General features: G+C 40.8%; 1 protein-coding gene across 2 annotated transcripts; it reads right to left on the minus strand.

The window, feature by feature from the left end:
• Positions 1–195: 195 nt before the first annotated feature.
• On the minus strand, positions 196–18289 carry LOC135513888 (ABC-type oligopeptide transporter ABCB9-like). Of its 2 annotated transcripts, XM_064936884.1 has the most exons (11): positions 17214–18289; positions 12386–12500; positions 12066–12196; positions 10797–11002; positions 10425–10622; positions 10029–10157; positions 9477–9665; positions 2629–2802; positions 2326–2485; positions 1965–2101; positions 196–1424 (listed from the first exon to the last, which is right to left on the minus strand). In XM_064936884.1, the coding sequence occupies exons 1-11, from the start codon at positions 17911–17913 to the stop codon at positions 1104–1106; spliced, it is 2460 nt and encodes an 819-aa protein (XP_064792956.1). In that variant the 5' UTR covers positions 17914–18289; the 3' UTR covers positions 196–1103. The 2 variants fall into 2 exon arrangements, with proteins under 2 accessions (XP_064792956.1, XP_064792957.1); XM_064936885.1 differs by lacking the exon at positions 10029–10157.
• Between the last annotated feature and the right edge of the window lie 1039 nt (positions 18290–19328).

Here is a 19328-nt window from a genome sequence, read left to right on the forward strand (position 1 = left end):
TCCTGTTTTGTTATTGTGTTGTAATTTGAAATTGTAAAAATAATAAGAGAAAAAGTACAGTATTCGTGTTAGGTTTAGAAATGCTATGATCTAAATATACTACAGTCAGAGCCATCTCTGCTACAGTAAAACCAATAGGCAACAACAACCAATATGTTTTCAGTAGCCTAGTTCAGAATGACAGTCATATCTTAGTTCAATCAGTAAATTGATGTTTAATTGTGCAAAATCAAGAATCAGACAGCATCAACATAAAATGTAATCTATTCAAAATCAGCAATGATAGTGTCATAGTTTGAAGATAATGCACTTCCCATTGATTTGCAAATATTTCAAAAATAAAGTCTCCAGCGAAGGCACCTCTCTGTCCTGTATACAGTACACATTTACCCATTAACAGAGAGGCTTAGTTGTTGACATGTAAGCGGGGATGCCTTTACCATTTCCACCTAGTATTGCCATAAGAAATAAAATATCACAATACTATTACTCTTTTGTACGTCATACAATCAACGATGTTAACTTTGGCTTGAGCTGTCTCCACCTCAAAATACATGTATGTTCAACACGAAGACCACTGTGATAACCATAGACTGTATAATCGACTCTATGAAAAATAACATTGAAAACTAATTAAAGTGTTGCTCATTCAAGTCCATCAAAGCTGGTCAAATGGCTACCAAATCACAATACTCTTATTGATTATTCAATAATTATGCATTATTCATGGTTTTGGACACCGTTAAATCCCTTAAAAGTTTCAATGCAGCTCTTTTGATAGAAAATTGAGAAAGGGATGGAGTTTGACCTTTAACTAATTTACCGCCTGGTGATTTCACCAATGAGGCCAAAACTCCATCCCAACAAAACAGGTCTTTCCAAACAGCTCTTACACTAAAAGGACATTATCATAATTTTCACAATTTCACAGTACTATTCCAACCGCGTAGCGTGGAAATATATATAAAACACAATATATGTTTTATTATTATTGGCCTTTAATGAATCTAGGGTACTGTAATGTAATTCCTTGGATATGGTGTACTCCTTAGTCCATGATTGTCAGTCAGTCAGTGTTAGCTACCGATGGAGCTCAAGCTCTCTCAGTAGCATGGTGCTTGACATTCAGACTTACTGGGACTGCTGCTATCAGGTCCACTCCGCTGACTACCCCCCTCGGACTTCCAGGAGTGCTTCTCTGGGGTGTTGAGGACCTCTGCCCCCGTCTCGATGCCCAGGACCTGCCTCTGCACCAGCTTGCAGTACAGGCCCCCCTTGGCCATGAGTTGGTTGTGTGGCCCCTGCTCCACCACACAGCCGTGGTTGATAACTATGATGTTGTTTGCCTTTTCCACTGTGCTGAGGCGGTGGGCGATCACCAGCACTGTGTGCTGACGCATTTTGTTGTTCAGGGCCTGCTGGACCTGAGGAAAGGGAACAGGGAGAGAATCCTAAGCTACACTAAGTCTAAATAACACAATACATAGTATTCAGAAAACTAGATAACAGACAACAGATAAAGAGAATATGTTTGAATGCTGGCAAACATTCTTCTGCATTAATACTGACCTTTTGAAAGCAGCATAGTTACATTGCAGACAGTTTATTTATACTAAAGAGGATTCTCCAGGGTTAATAGTATCTAGTATAGTTCAATACTTGATTTGCCTGAAGACAGAGAGCAGGGAGATGACACCAGCAGCTGAGAGTCTATAATAACATTAGACTGCATTTAGAGAACTAGGTTATTGAACTAAAACAAGAAATAGGTTATTGTCATTGAACTTGAGGAGATGGATATTACACAATATACACTCTTCCTCTTTAAAGCCACCAAGGCAGGGAGGGGTTTTCATTTTTCAGGATATACAGTATCTTGATCTATAATTCACAACATGATCTAATTAAACACAGATTACAGAACACGATCACAGAACACTGATTTGGCCTGCCTTTTAACCTACAACATGTTCGCTCTCTGCATCCAGTGCACTGGTGGCCTCGTCCAGGATCAGAACATGTGGGTTGCGGATGAGTGCCCTTGCGATGGCTACCCGTTGCTTCTGTCCCCCTGACAACTGGGTCCCCTTCTCACCCACTCCTAAGAAAGGGAATGAGGAACAGTTCCACTGTATTAGAGATCTTAAAATAGAAATGCAAAATCCTATGAACATTGTGAGGATATGCGTTGTTTCTCAACATACTGATCGGCCAATTTTCACATGTTGCTGTAAACATCGTAAGATTCAGTAGTTTTTAGTTACCTCCTAAGATGTTAGTTTTTATATTTCACTCCAACAGCTTAGGCAATAGCATTAATATCACCTGTATCATAGCCATTGGTTAGACCGGTGATGAAGTCATGTGCATTTGCCTTCGTGGCTGCCTGCACCACAGTCTCCATAGGGATATCAGTCAGGCCATAGGTTATGTTCTGCTCTACAGAACGGGCAAACAGGACAGGCTCCTGGCCCACAAGTGCTACCTGCAAAAACAACACAGATACAGAGGCATAGGGATAGGGATCCTTGCATAGGGTTCTTTACCAGTCTTCAACTAAAAAGGAACACTGCTTCCCTCTGGTGTTTAAAAAGTATAATATATATCAAGCAAGTGTGGAGTGCTGACCTGTGAGTGGAGGAGGTCATGCTGGTAGGTGTGCACCTGCCGGCCGTCCAGCAGCACCTGGCCTTGTTGTGGGGGGTAGAAGTTCTCTATGAGCCCCACACAGGAGCTCTTCCCACTGCCTGATGGTCCCACCAAGGCTGTCACCTCGCCAGGCCGCAAAGTGAAGGACACACTCTGGAGACACAAACCAGAGTCATATACAGTTTAGAACTACAACCCCTTGAATGTTTTTCACATTTTGCTGCGTTACAAAGAGGGATTAAAATAGATTTAATTGTATTTCTTTTGTCAACGATTTACACAAAACACTGTAATGTAAAAGTGGAAGAAATTTCAGAGTCAATACATGTTTAAAACCCCTTTGGCAGTCTCTTAAGAGCTTTGCAGACCTGAATTGTGCAATATTTGTCCATTATTATTTTCAAAATTCTTCAAGTTCTGTCAAGGTGTTGGGTATCATGGCTAGACAGCAATTTTCAAGTCTTGCCATAGATTATCAAGCAGATTGTGAATTCCAGTGTCTGGTGTAAAGCAGACTGAAGCAGGTTTTCCTCTAGGATTTTGCATGTGCTTAGCTCCAACCAGTTTCTTTTCATCCTGAAAAACTCCCAGTCTTTGCTGATGTCAAGCATACCCATACCATGATGCAGCCACCACCATGATTGAAAATAAAGAGGCAGCAACACAATGATGTATTGTGTTTGCCACAAACATAAGGCTTTGCTTTTAGGTCAAAAAGTATATTCCTTTGCCTTGTTTTTTGCAGTATTACTTTAGTGCCTTGTTGCATGTTTTGGAATATTTGTATTCTCCTTTTCACTCTGTAGCTGTTTTAAATTACCAATGGCCTCATGGTGCCATCCCTAATCAGTTTCCTTCCTGTCCTGCAGCTCAGTTCAGAAGGATGACTGCATCTTTGATGTGTGGGTGGTAAAATATATCATCCACGGCATAATTATTAACTTGACATGCTTTAAGATACACTACTTGGCCCAAGGTATGTGGACACCAGCTCGTCAAACATCTCATTACAAAATCATGGTTCGCCTTTGCGGCTAAAGCAGCCGCCACTCTTCTGGGAAGGCTTTCCACTAGATGTTGGAACATTGCTCCAGGGACTTGCTTCCATTCAGCCACAAAAGCATTAGTGAGGTCGGGCACTGATGTTGGGCGATTAGGCCTGGCTCGCAGTCGGCGTTCTAATTCATCCCAAAGGTGTTCGATGGGGTTGAAGTCAGGGATTGGGGTAGGCCAGTCAAGATCTTTCACACTAATCTCAACAAACCATTTCTGTATTGACCTCGCTTTGTGCACTGGGGCATTGTCATGGTGAAACAGGTTAGGGCCTTCCCCAAACTGTAGCCACGAAGTTGGAAACACTGTATTGTCTAAAATGTCATTGTATGCTGCAGCGTTAAGATTTCCCTTCACTGGAACTAAGGGGCTAGTGAGAGGAAACAGCCCCAGACCATTATTCCTCCTCTACCAAACCTTACAGTTGGCACTATACATTGGGGCAGGTAGCATTGTCCTACTATCCGCCAAACCCAGATCCATCCTTCGGACTGCCAGATGGTGAAGCGTGATTCATCACTCCAGAGAACGGGTTTCCAATGTTCCAGAGTCCAATGGCGGTGAGCTTTATACCCCTCCAGCCGACGTTTGGCATTGCGCATGGTGATCTTAAGCTTGTGTGCGGCTGCTCGGCCATGGAAACCCATTTCATGAAGCTCCTGACGAACAGCCCTTGTGCTGACATTGCTTCCAGAGGCAGTTTGAAACTTAATAGAGAGCATTGCAACCGAGGACAGACAATTCTTACGCGCTACAGGCATCAGCCCTCAATGGTCCCGTTCTGTGAGCTTGTGAGGCCTACCACATTGCGGCTGAGCCGTTGTTGCTCCTATACGTTTCCACTTCACAATAACAGCACTTACAGTTGACCAGGGTAGCTCTAACTGGGCAGAAATTTGACGAAATGACTTGGAAAGGTGGCATCCTATGACGGTGCCAAGTTGAAAGACACTGAGCCATTCTACTGTTAATGTTTGTCTATGGAGATTGCATGGTGGTGTGCTTGATTTTATATACTGTCAGCAACAAGTGTGGCTGAAATAGCATAATCCACTAATTTGAAGGGGTGTCCACATATTTTTGGCAGTGTAGTGTATATTCAATGTCTGATTTGTTATTGTTACACATCTACCAATCATTGCCCGTCTTTATGAGGCTTTCGAAAAGCTCCCTGGTCTTTGTAATTAAATATGTGCTTGAAATTCATGTTGTAAATATGGGTGACAGAGGAAAGGGTTGTCATTCAAAAATCCTGCCAACCCCTATTCTTTCACACAGTGTGAGTCCATATATATTATGTTGTGATTTGTTAAGCCACATTTTCCTTCTGAACTTATTTAGGCTTGCCTAAACAACCAGAGGTCTCTTGACAGTTCCCAGGTCCAGTAAAAGAGCCTGGGAAACACACAGTATTAAATACAGACATGGCTACATGGAACTCCGCTGCTGTTAGGGACCGCTGCGGTGCTCCCTAAACTTTTTCAATTTGAGAATTGGTACAAGAGTTGGGAACACTATTTCTGGAAAAAGTATTCTCCTAAATTCGAAATATATTATATTTATTTACCATAAATTCCATGAAAAACGATAGAATGGCAAACCAAATAAATATGTATAGCAGCCTAGAGGTAAGTAAATGGTGGTTTCCTCCTTGTCTTCTCTCTGGCGATGTCGAGAATGATGAAGAACTGTATGCTGTGTATGCGCACTGTGAAGGTCAGATGGAGGCTTGACCACTTTGGCCAATCAGAACGTTGAAAAAAACAATCAAAATCACCATGCGTTTCCCTTGAAGTCCATAAATCTCGACGGACCCTCTCTTACGCAGTGGAACCCAGAACTATGTGTGACCAATAGGTTACCGCAACACCGTTCTGCCGAGCACACCCAAACCAAAGTAGTCACCGCAATGCCGAAGGAGCCTGAACTTCTCTAGAAGTTGCTGGAGCCGTGCTTAGGATATGTAGCTGATTGGCTATTGATTGAGACTCGTGGTCCGATATAGCTTGGTATGTCAGTGTGGGAAATTGGAAATGTGAATTGGGCCAAACTGGAGGTAATAATGCATTTATTTAGGTTATAAATGATTTAGATGCATGAATACACCACACCAAAAGCCTGATTTTTTTTCGCTTGTTTTAAAACAAATTTCCTGAAATTATATTTATTAACGTTCACTACTTGGTCAATTGATTTGATAGCATGTTTACATCTAGACAAATACATTAAATGAATCTGTAGTTCAACTCTATGTTTTATTTTATTCTGTAATAGGGTATATTGTAACCACGTGTTCAAGCTAATAAATTAAATAAATCCAGGCTGTATTACATCCGGCCGTGATTGGGAGTTCAATGGGGCGGCGCACAAATGGCCCAGCGTTGTCCAGGTTTGGCCGGGATCGGCCGTCATTGTAAATAAGAATGCACTCTTAACTGACTAGCTTAGTTAAATAAAAAATAACAAATCAATCAATCAATCAATACAGCGTAGTGTAAACTACAAAATACAAAGAAATGCCTACACGCAACTTAAGCTCTCCTGCAAACAGTGCAATGAAATTAAGATATATGTATTTATTAGGCTATAACCTACACATAACTATACCACGTAACCGTAAGCCTATGAGGTTATACTGAAATTATTGTTTTATCCTGAACTGGCCGAATGGCAGAGTTATCATTCGGCACTACAAATTGGTTCAAGTTCTTTAATATCATTGCGCGATCCTGGCGCTGTGCTTTCAATATCTAATAGTCTTATACTCATCACTTAATATTATGATTATTATTACAAATAGAAGATTATCACTTCCAACAATGGTGCTTGTTTGGTAAAGTTAGATTAAAGCTGAATCAATGTCTCGCAAGATCATTAGGATTTTACATAACAGAACCGAATATACTGTAATAGAAAAGCATAGTAGGCCTAAAACGTTACTGTTACACAAACAACAACACCTTTCGAATTTTATTTTATAATGGTTAGCTGAAGATGAAGAGTCAACATGTTTAATCATGCCCAAAAACTCAACAGAGCGCGCCACTATGCATTATACATGCTTTGATTTAAACAAAATATAGGAACGTTTAATAGTTTGTTAACACCATCTTCTCAAATTCGCTCACGAAACAGTAACTCAAGAAGATCAAAATGTATTGGCTATTACCATGAAACTTATTGAGATCATTGAAATGGATGGCATGCAGATGCATTTTCAACATGAAATTGCTGACAGTGATAACGGCCTATATTGAAATTATGTATGTGTAACAGTATAGCTTCCGACCCTCTCCTCACCCCAACCTGGGCTCGAACCAGGGACCCTCTGCACACATCAACCACAGTCACTCACGAAGCATCGTTCCCCATCGAGCGAGTGACTTCACCGACTGAAACACTATTAGCGCGCACCACCACTCACGAGCTCGCCATTTCACATCGGCCACATTTGCCTAACTTGGTGTTTGAGGGTTTTAAAAATAGAACATGATCTTGGGACGATATATGTGGGCATAGACAGAAGTTGCAACTGGAGGATGCATTTTATGCATATTGTATAATGACAGCCTACATCTGTCCGTACAAACGTTGATAGAGGAAACTGATGTAATTTACATTTTTTTTGCCTCCCTCGCCTAAAAACAAATAGCACTACACCACTGAACCCCAGGGAACTCAAGCAAGCAATAACACCAAATCCAAAAAAACTGCTAAAAGAACACCTTACAGCACGACAGGACTGTGAAGCAACATACATTTTCATGCATTTTGTTTTGTATTATGTACTGTATGTGATAAGTGGTTGGGATACCACTACGATATGGTTGTCTCGCCTATGCTCGCCTGGCTATCTTAAGATGAATGCATTAGCTGTGGGTCGCTGTGGATGTCAGCGTCTGCTGAATGGCTAAATTGTAATGTAAATGCAGTGCTATGTATGTCGATGTATGTATATTATATTTTAAATTGGTTGTGATGTTGCCATCACTGCCACATTATAGGCTGCTGCCCTATACATAGACATTAAATCACTGGCCACTTTAATAATTACAACACTAGTCACTTTAAAAATGTTTACATATTTTGCATGACTCATCTCATATGTATATACTGTATTCTGCCCTATTCTACTGTATCTTAGTCTATGCCGCTCTGACATTGCTCGTCCAAATATTTATATATTCTTAATTCCATTATTTTACTTTAGACTGTGTATTGTTAGATATTACCTGGTAGATATTACTGCACTGTTGGAGCTAGAAACAAGCATTTCGCTACACCCACAATAACATCTGCTAAACATGTGTATGTGACAAATAACATTTTATTTGGATTTGATTTGTGTTGTTTCCTGTTTGGACCCCAGGAAGAGTAGCCGCTGCCTCAGGCAGCAGCTAATTGGGGATCCTAATAAATACTAAAGGGGTGTTTACTTACTCAACAACAATTTGTGTTATTTAATTGTTATACATTTGTAAAAATGTGTAGGATTTTCTTTTCACTTTGACATTATGGTTAATTTTGTGTGGATCTATGACAAAATGTTTTAATTCCATCTATTTAAATCACACTTTGTAACACAACAAAATGTGAATAAAGTTCAAGGGGGTGTAGACTTTCTATAGGCATTGTATGTGTGCAAAGTTATTGAAAATGAAATAAAGAAATATCTCATTTACACAAGCATTCACACCCCTGAGTTAATAACCACCTTTAGCAGCAATTACAGCTGTGAGTCTTTCTGAGTAAGTCTCTAGGAGCTTTGCACACCTGGACTGCTAGAAAATCTATGGCAAAACTTGAAAATGGTTGTCTAGCAATGATCAACAACCAATAGACTAGAGCTTGAAGAATTTTGAAAATAACAAGTTGTGCAAAGCTCTTAGAGACTTTCCCATGAAGACTCACAGCTGTATTTGTTGCCAAAGGCAACTCTAAGATGTATAGACTCAAGAGGAGTGAATACTTATGAAAATGATACATTTCTGTATTTAATTTAATACATTTGCAAACATTTCTTAAAACATGTTTTCACTCTGTCATTATGGGGTATTGTGTGTAGATGGATGAGAAAACAATGATTTAATCACTTTTGAATTCAGGCTGTAACGCAACAAAAAGTAGAATAAGTCAAGGGGTATGAATAGTATCTGAAGGCCCTGTATGTGCTCTCTATGCACACCATTCACATATATATTTATTTATATTCCGGACTGTGACATTGCTCATTTTGACATTTCTCATTCTGACATGTCTTAATTTTTCTTTTTACTTTTAGATGATCTGTATATTGTTATTGGTGTGTCTGCTGGTTTTTGTTTTTTCCTTTCAATTAAGACCTAGACAACCAAGTGAGGGAAGTTCCTTACTAATTAGTGACCTTAATTCATCAATCAAGTACAAGGGAGGAGGGAAAACCCGCAGACACTCGGCCCTCCCTGGAATGAGTTTGACACCCGTGCTCTAAATAGATGGCTCTGACACAAACCATCCCTTCATTCACACCCAGCTATCATGGCATAGGCATACATACAGTATATCACAAATATACGTTTAGACATGACGAAATGTACTGACATTAATTAATAGCTTTATTTTATAACGATAGACAAGAGACGTGTAGCGGTTAACTTAACTTTACTCTATGGTAATGGTGTATAAACTTTCTACTGGCATGAAATGATACAGAATTGCCTGACAAGTTTTTCTGTCTATAGCTCCACTCAGAAGTCTAGCTTTGAGCCCAATTTTAATGGTCAGCTGACACATACCTTTAGAATTTCTGTTTCGGGCCGTGTTGGGTAGGAAAACGTGACATCTTTAAACTCGACCAGTCCTTTGCAGGTATCAGGGACCTCTTTCCCATCATGTGGGTGTTTGGACTCCCTGTCCATGTACTCAAATACCTTCTCAGCTGCTCCCACTCCCTGCATGAGACCCGTGTAGACCGATGCTATGCTCTGTAACACAATTCAATCAAGACAGGAGATAATGATAATACAATTATCATGGTCTTTTTCAGTTACTCTGGATATTCATAGTGAAAGTCTTCATCATCTTGCCTATGGTAATGTAAGCTTTCTAAAGGGATAGGTTGTGATTGTCATGTGTAGTTACAGATGTACAGTATATGTGCTTTTATTTTTATCAGACCTAGTGTTGTTTCCTTGCTTTTTTAAAGATCCTACTTTCTATTTCGGACCTCTGATTTTGAGCTCTGCATGGTTGAGAAGGAGCTTGTAAGTAAGCATTTCACTTCCCCCCCCCCCTTTGTATTCTGTTATGTGACAAATAAACTTTGATTTGATCTGAGTCAGACTTGCCTCCAGGCACTCTCCTAGCTCCAGCTCATATAAGATGAATGATATTAGGCCCCCTCCACTCATCTGCTCAGTAACGACCAGGTGACCGCCATAGAAGAGGATAGCCACTTCAAGAACAAGCTCTGAGATCTGAAGCAATAACAAACACATTTGAAACTCTTGTGAATTTGTGAATGTAACCACCGACAAGGGTATAGCCCCGACACAGGTCATACAAAAAAACACACAAAACAGATATAAAACATGAGGCAGCTCCTTAAATCTCCATCTGTTGTATGTCAGAGCAACATTCAGTCCCAGTCTATCTTTATTTATTTCACTTTTATTTAACCTGTCGAGTCAGTTAATTATTGATTCTTATTTACAGTGACGGTCTCACATCTGGGTAATACCTACACAACTGGACCACATGTAGAGGGCATAGGCCAACGCTTGCTTCTTGTTCAGCTGAAACATGACCTGTAGCCTGCCGTAGTAGGAATCAGCCTCCTGTTCCTCATTGGCAAAGCTGCGTACCGTCTTCATGGCTGAAATGGTCTCCTCGGCCACCTGGTTAGCCTGAGCCAGGGCAGTCTGAACCTCTATGGTCAGTCTCTAAGAGAATGGTTCATAAGAAAATGTACAAACTAAATACGGTGTGAATTAATCTGTTAATACACATAAGTTTTTCAACTTAATAAATGGGCTGGGGATATTTGTTCGGAAAGACAAGTGAAGTGTATATGTGTTTGTCCGTTTGAGTGTGTGCTTGCTTGTGCGTGTGTGTACCTTGTAGTACTCCCCATAGACTTTGGAGATGACTGCGATGAAGGGGAATCCCATGATGGTGACGAGAGTCAGCTTCCAGGAAATCCCGAACATGAAGATGAAGAACCCTATGCCCTTCACCACACTCTTTAGGAACATGTTGATGTTCAGTGAGATCAAGTCACTCACTTGTGTAGTGTCAGAGGACAGGCGAGAGGTGATGTCACCTGGAGGACAAACAGTTTTTTTCTTGTACTTTTTCTAAACTCTTTCCAAACTTTCGTATTCTCATTACTTTATGACAGGATAGGAACAGAAGCAGGGAAACATTGTATAGGGCTCATGCAGGGACCGAACCGGGATCACCGCCATGAGGACCAAACTCTGGGCCCAGGAGAAAGAAAAGCTTTTACACTTTGTGGAAGAGGAACATTTTATTTGTTATGCCCTGAAGAAGGGACCGATCTGATTCCTCTTAGTTTCTGTAAGACTGCTCTTAATCAGTGTCCTTGGTATGATTTGTCTTCTGCCTGTGGGGCTGCTATCTAATGATAAGCAGAATTACCAGACTCATACGAATGACATGTGAAACACCACACCCATCCTGGGTCTGTATACAATGTCTATGAGAACAAAGAGCGAGTTGAATTTGTTTTCTTATGCATGCTCAAATAAATCTTTACTGTATTTTGAGATTTGATTCCCTTCAGGGTGGGTTTTTTCCTCCACAACTTTAACGCTTTACTTAAAGCCTGTAGGCATAAAGAGATTTAAGCCTTGTTATAAGAAATTATCTCTTTAGACATATTATACATCCTTATAACAAGTTATAATGCATTAATAACTAGTTATAAACCATTAATAAGTAGTTATTAAAGCATGAACAACAAGTTAGAAAGCATGAACAACAAGTTAGAAAGCATGAACAACAAGTTAGAAAGTATGAACAACAAGTTAGAAAGCATGAACAACAAGTTAGAAAGCATTAACAACAAGTTAGAAAGCATTACAAATTGCTATAACAGGTAGACTAGCTCTTGTTATAGTGTAATCTGATGGGGATCTAAGAAAAGATTATACCTGCAGGCTTAACGTAAAGTGTAGGCAAGTGTTTTATGTATCTTCTGATCAGAGGAACAAAGGAAAAGGGAATGAATGGAAAGAAGTGTTGAGGTCTACAATACATCCTAAATGATACCCTATTCCCTATTTAGTCTACTACTTTTGACCAGGGCCCATAGTGCACTATAAAGAAATAGGATGCAATTCGGTATGCAACTGAGATGTCACCTGTGTGGTTAGCATCAAAGAAGCCTATCTCCTGACGCATCAGAGATCTGAAGAGAAGGTTCCGCAGGCGAAGATTCAGTCTGGCAAATGTTAGACTAAAGAGACCACCTCGTACTCCAACGGCAATAGAGCTGAGAAGAGATGCAAGAAATTAAACACTGCCGAGGATATACGCAAAAAACACAGAAGAACGTATGTCATAATCTATTCAAATGTAGAATCAAGCACAGATACAGTCCATCAGAAAAGATATAGCACACAACATAGTCTAAAAAGTTAACACAACACACACACAACTTCAACAATTCATAGTCTCTTACCTGGCTAAGGCCAACACCGTAAGGGTGATCAGGGGCTTGGTAAAGTACTCCATACTTTTGTGAATAACAACACCATCTATAGCCTGCCCAATGTAGTAGGGGATGAAGGCCTCACCTATGAATGGGATAACATTGTGTCATTAACTGTTATGAAATGCTAAAAATAAGCACAACAGTGTGAAAATAGAAATATGGTAATGCAACATACTGTTGTCTCTAATGAAGGGAAATTAGTAAGAATAGCGCAATAGTTATACAACATGCTTAGGTTATTTACGCATGTTGCACGAGTCATCTACTGTAACTGGACAGTAAGTTTGGCTAATAAGTAGTAGAGAAACATATTGCAACCGTAAATGCAATACAATGCTGGTATGAGTAACACCGTCATAAAACACAAATGCATGGGATCAAAACAGAACTTCAAAGATAGTATTGCGGCTTTATTACCCATGTTCACCTTTGACCTACTGTAGATAGAAGACTATGTCACACACTACTGTGTAAAGTGTATGCCTCACAATGGTGATCATTAAGCAACTTGATTTGTCATCTATATGGCCCAGAGTTTTTCCTGACCATGTTACTGACCAACAAGAGGTGTCATGGGTCCGCACTCAAAAAGATGTCACATAAAGCTTACTTCATTTGTTGTTTTTTCACTGCACGTGTACGCTATTCCTGATGCAGTGAAAATAATAAAAATACTTTCAAAATTAAGTAAGCTTTGTGACCTCTTTTTGAGTGTGGACTCATTACATCTTTGGATTTTATGAATTCTTCTGGGAGAGCGCGATGGTCCCCTTTTGACATGTTACTGACCAAGAAGAACTCTGTGGCCCTAGTAATAAGCTATAGGAGCCATGAGTTGTTCCTGGTCAGGCCCCATTGTCTCACATCAGATAGCGCGAAGGCCGTATAGGTTGAGAGACGAGCGTAACATGAGACAATGGGTCAAGCCCTAGTCATCTGAGGATTGTGTTTAAATAAGGGGTTTGACTAGATGGGATGATTGCAGCTGTCAGAAGTGACTTTTCGTAGCAGGTTAGGAGAACTTACACAGCAGGTTAGCTGAATTAGCGTGGCAGGTTAGGAGAATTAGGTTAAAGATAGGAAAAGGGTTAGGGTTAGCTAAAATGAAAAAAATTATCCCACATGCAACTCAAGCATGCAACTTTTGACCAGTAGCAGTGCTTGGGTAAAATCACTGGGGAAGCCAATCCATTAAAAAAATTACATATTGCAACATGTCTTGTGATAAATACATTGTTTGCTCTATAACCTTTTAGTTCACATGCCTTGATACCATGATATAGACGCCTAAAGACGAGACAATAAGAAGACAGTGGATAAATTAATTCAACCACACCTTTGTTTCACAACAAAACCGGGGAGAAACATGTGATCTGTGAATTCTACAAAACCTAAAAAAGCACTGTCCGGTCAGATGGAGAGTGTTGCTGCACAGCTATTTTCAGGCCTCTCCAGAGATGTTCAATCGGGTTCAAGTCCGGGCTCTTGTTTGCCACTCAAAGACATTCAGAGTAGAGGTCGACCGATTTATGATTTTTCGATACCGATACCGATTATTGGAGGACCAAAAAAAAAAGCAGATACCGATTAATTGGTGATAATGAAAATTACAACAATACAGAATGAACACTTATTTTAACATCAATAAAATCAATTTAGCCTCAAATAAATAATGAAACATGTTCAATTTGGTTTAAATAATGCAAAAACAAAGTGTTGGAGAAGAAAGTAAAAGTGTAATATGTGCTATGTAAGAAAGCTAACGTTTAAGTTCCTTCCTCAGAACATGAGAACATATGAAAGCTGGTGGTTCCTTTTAACATGAGTCTTCAATATTCCCAGGCAAGAAGTTTTAGGTTGTAGTTATTATAGGAATTATAGGACTATTTCTCTCTATACAATTTGTATTTCATATACCTTTGACTATTGGATGTTCTTATAGGCACTTTAGTATTACCAGTGTAACAGTATAGCTTCCATCCCTCTCCTCGCTCCTACATGGGCTCGAACCAGGAACACATCGACAACAGCCACCCTCGAAGCAGCGTTACCCATGCAGAGCAAGGGGAACAACTACTCCAAGTCTCAGAGCGAGTGACATTTGAAAACGCTATTAGCGCGCACCCCGCTAACTAGCTAGCCATTTCACATCGGTTACACCTGCCTAATCTCGGGAGTTGATAGGCTTGAAGTCATAAACAGCACAATGCTTGAATTATTGCGAAGAGCTGCTGGCAAAACGCACAAAAGTGCTGTTTGAATGAATGCTTACGTGCCTGCTGGTGCCTACCATCGCTCAGTCAGACTGCTCTATCAAATCATAGACGTAATTATAACATAGTAACACACAGAAATACGAGCCTTAGGTCATTAATATGGTCGAATCCGGAAACTATCATCTCGAAAACAAAATGTTTATTATTTCAGTGAAATACAGAACCGTTCCATATTTTATCTAACGGGTGGCATCCATAAGTCTAAATATTCCTGTTACATTGCACAACCTTCAATGTTATGTCATAGTTACGTAAAATTCTGGCAAATTAGTTTGCAATGAGCCAGGCGGCCCAAACTGTTGCATATACCCTGACTCTGTGTGCAATGAACGCAAGAGAAGTGACACAATTTCACCTGGTTAATATTGCCTGCTAACCTGGATTTCTTTTAGCTAAATATGCAGGTTTAAAAATATATACTTCTGTGTATTGATTTTAAGAAAGGCATTGATGTTTATGGTTCGGTACATGTTGGAGCAATGACAGTCCTTTTTCGCGAATGCGCACGGCATCGATTATATGCAACGCAGGACACGCTAGATAAACTAGTAATATCATCAACCATGTGTAGTTATAACTAGTGATTATGATTGATTGATTGTTTTTTCTAAGATAAATGTAATGCTAGCTAGCAACTTACCTTGGCTTCTTACTGCATTTGCGTAACAGGCAGGCTCCTCGTGACGCAGGTGGTTAGAGTGTTGGACTAGTTAACCATAAGGTTGCAAGATTGAATCCCTGAGCTGACAAGGTAAAAATCTGTTGTTCTGCCCCTGAACAAGGCAGTTAACCCACCATTCCTAGGCCATCATTGAGAATAGAATGTGTTCTTAACTGACGCGCCTAGTAAAAAAAATAACGATTTCCGATTGTTATGAAAACTTGAAGTCGGCCCTGATTAATCGGTCGACCTCTAATTCAGAGACTTGTCGCGAAGCTTCTCCTGCGTTGTCTTGGCTGTGTGCTTAAGGTCGTTGTCCTGTTGGAAGGTGAACCTTCGCTGTTGGAAGGTGAACCTTCGCTCTAAGGTCCTGAGCGCTCTGGAGCAGGTTTTCATCAAGGATCTCTCTGTACTTTGCCCCATTCATCTTTGCCTCGATCCTCACTAGTCTCCCAGCCCCTGCCACTGAAAAACATCCCCACAGCTTGATGCTGCCACCACCATGCCTCATCGTAGGGATGGTGCCGGGTTTCCTCCAGACGTGACGCTTGGTATTCAGGTCAAAGAGAATCTTGTTTCTCATGGTCAGAGTCTCAAGGTGCCTTTTTGGCAAACTCCAAGTGGGCTGTTATGTGCCTTTTACTGAGGAGGGGCTTCCGTCTGGCCAATCTACCATAAAGGCCTGATTGGTGGAGTGCTGCAGAGATGGGTGTTCTTCTGGAAGTTTCTCCCATCTCCACAGAGGAACTCTAGCGCTGTGTCAGAGTGACCATTGGGTTCTTGGTCACCTCCCTGACCAAGGCCTTTCTCCCCCGATTGCTCAGTTTGGCCGGTCAGTCAGCTCTAGGAAGAGTGTTGGTGGTTCCAAACTTCTTCCATTTAAGAATGATGGAAGCCACTGTGTTCTTGGGGACCTTTTTTCATACCCTTCCCCAGATCTATTCCTCAACGCAATTCTGTCTCAGAGATCTATGGACAATTCCTTCAACCTCATGGCGTGGATTTTTGCTCTGACATGCACTGTCAACTGTGGGACCATAAATAGACAGGTGTGTGCTTTTCCAAATCATGTCCAATCAATTTACTTTACCACAGGTGAACTCCAATCAAGTTGTAGAAACATCTCAAGGATGATCAATGGAAACAGGATGCACCTGAGCTCAATTTCTAGTCTCATAGCTAAGGGTCTGAATACTTATGTAAATATGGTATTTCTGTTTTTTATTTTTAATACATTTGCTAAATTTGCCCCCAAAAATCTTTGCTTTGTCATTATGGGTTATTGTGTGTAGATTGCTGAGGATTTTTTTTTTTATTACATTTTAGAATAAGGCTGTAATGTAACAAAATATGGAAAAAGTCAAGGGGTGTGAATACTTTCCGAAGGCACTGTACATGCTTCTTACCCTTACTTCCTTTCATGGGCAACGATAAGCCAGGCCAGCTTGTTAACATTAGCATAATACGTCTAACTCCGATCCTCTTAGATCTGGGGCACATCACTGTATGAATTTATGGTTGGATCAGAATTGGCGTTGTAATCGATGGCTGTAATAATCAAGTCCAAATCCCTATCTCCATCCACGGCTAATTTAGGAAAGGGACCATTTTAGCTAGCTAGTTAGTCACCGGAGGAAAACGACACAACGGAGATGTAACAATTCAATTTTTTTTCTGTCAATTATACAAATAAGATACATTATTTTGTATGTTTTTTTGTTATTTTCTTTGTCATTTTTGGGGGGAAGCCTGGCTTCCCTTGGCATCCATGAATACATGCCACTGCTTTTGACATCACCTCGACATCAGCTGCATCGCTTCTAGCTATGACCGTAAATAAGGGGTTAGAGTTACTCACACACAGCAGAGATGAGGAGGAAGAGGACGGCAACCGAGAGCAGCCCAGCGTCTTTACTGCAGTAGGACAGCAGACGTGCCATTGTGGCCCCTGAGTCCGTCTGGTCCTGTGTCCCTTTCCTGCTAGCCCTCCTCCTCTTCTTCCCCCCTTGCTCCTGTCCTTGCTCCTCCACCTCTTCAGTGCCATTCTCTCCAGCTGTCTCCACCAGCCTCTCAGTCTCTTCAGAGCCCCCATGTCCTCCTCCACCACCACCTCCCTCTCCTTCAGTAACAGTGTTGGGAGTCCTTCCCAGGAGCCTCCAGAGGAGCACGGTCCCCAGCGCTGACACACAGGTCCAGGAGAACAGGCTAAGAAACCAGGGTTGGTGAGCCAGATCGCCCTGCTCTGACAGGATCAGCAGCTTGGCTAAGGCATAGGTACTGATGGTCAGGCAGATGAGGAGAGTCAGGGTCCCCAGGGCAGAGACCCTGTGTGGACCATCCACTCTGTTCCATAACACGCCTATGGAGGCCCCCAGCAGAAGGCAGACTCTGACCAGCAAAGTACCCCAGAGGTCCAGGACAGAGTGGAGAATGTCAAAGTTCTGCCCATCCTCTGTGAATATTGCAGTCTGGGATCCGTGTAAGTAGATGACAGTGGTGACAATAACATCCATCAGGATGAATACCAAGATGCAGCTCACCACTACCATGACCCCCATTCTGTTTCAGTCTGTCAGTGGTGTAATGTCATAAAGTCTTGGGAGAAAAAAGTTTCAGTGAAACTCAAACAATAGCTTTTTATATTTGTTTTAATAGAGCTGGTATTAGAAGAAATGAATAGGGTATTACAATTATAAATGTTTTTTTCAGACTAGTTTTGAATTCAACTCAAATTGTATGCCGACCGTGATCACTAATGCGCCCGTGATATCAGGTTTCAAGGGCTTGCGTTACTTTATCACATTTCCCTACCATTGCTTGTCTTCTCTCTGGTATTCGATTACTTAACAGCTGTCCTTGCTTCAGCAATGTATTATATTTTAGGTGACAGACCCGTCTCTCGTTCTTGTTTCCTGCCTTATTGTTTAGTGTTTACGGAAGCCGGTAATAGTTATGGTGTGAGAGGCTCCTCCCTCAAAATAATAGAAGGACAGGTTTGGCGGGGCAAATGGACAACCAGACCTGTACATTGTTATTTATATTAGGTTTATTCAAAATAGAGAGTGTGCGCGCGCGTAAATGAGGAGAGAGCATTTATGAAAAACAGAACTGACAAGTCAATATTTATTTTAATATTAACATTAAAATATGCATTAAGTGAAAGTAATATTTATTATTATAGTCTTAAAGCTGCAATATCTAACTTATTGGGTGACCCAACCAAATGCACATGGAAATCTGAGTTATATATCTCTAATTCCAATTGACAGCAAGTCTAAGAAGCTGGGGAGAACGAGTGCCCCCCTCGCATTGAAAATTTGAAGTTCAAGGCCGACCCTGTGCTGCAGGTAATTGATTCCAGAAAACAAGACCCTTCGATTATAGTCAATTCCAATGCTAGCTTAGCATGAATGTTCCAATTTTATGTTCAATAGTGAGCGACCTGCAAAGCATCTTACAGTATGTTTGCTAGTAGCAAGTGTGTTCATGAGCCATGAATACAGGTTTGTCACAGAGGTCTGTTAGCTAGCTAATATCAACTTCGCTTACACCTGCATTTTATGACCCAACTTCATTTATAGTCTACATTTATGTGATAAATGTTGGCTCCTGTGAACTGGAGCTGACGTTAGCTAGCTAGCTGACGTTAATGATTGACACGTGTCAGACTCAGATATGACACCTAGCTACTAGCCTTCTCTTGCCCCAGAAACTGCTAACTACTTCATCATGGCACTTATTTAGTATTCCACCCACTGGGCATTCTATCTGACACAAACAGGATCATGACAATTAGCAAACGTCAACTAGCTAACGCTAGCTAATATATTTTGATTAATTATGAACATTTATTCGGGTTCATAGAGCTCTGGTTGCTATTGCATAAAGATACCACAATCAGCCATGTTAGTTATAACTTGTGAATGCGAATGCCTAAGCATTGAAAAAAGATTACGCCTATTCAACATGAAAA

Source organism: Oncorhynchus masou, chromosome 25 (assembly GCF_036934945.1).
Source record: "Oncorhynchus masou masou isolate Uvic2021 chromosome 25, UVic_Omas_1.1, whole genome shotgun sequence".
Classification (NCBI taxonomy): domain Eukaryota; kingdom Metazoa; phylum Chordata; class Actinopteri; order Salmoniformes; family Salmonidae; genus Oncorhynchus; species Oncorhynchus masou.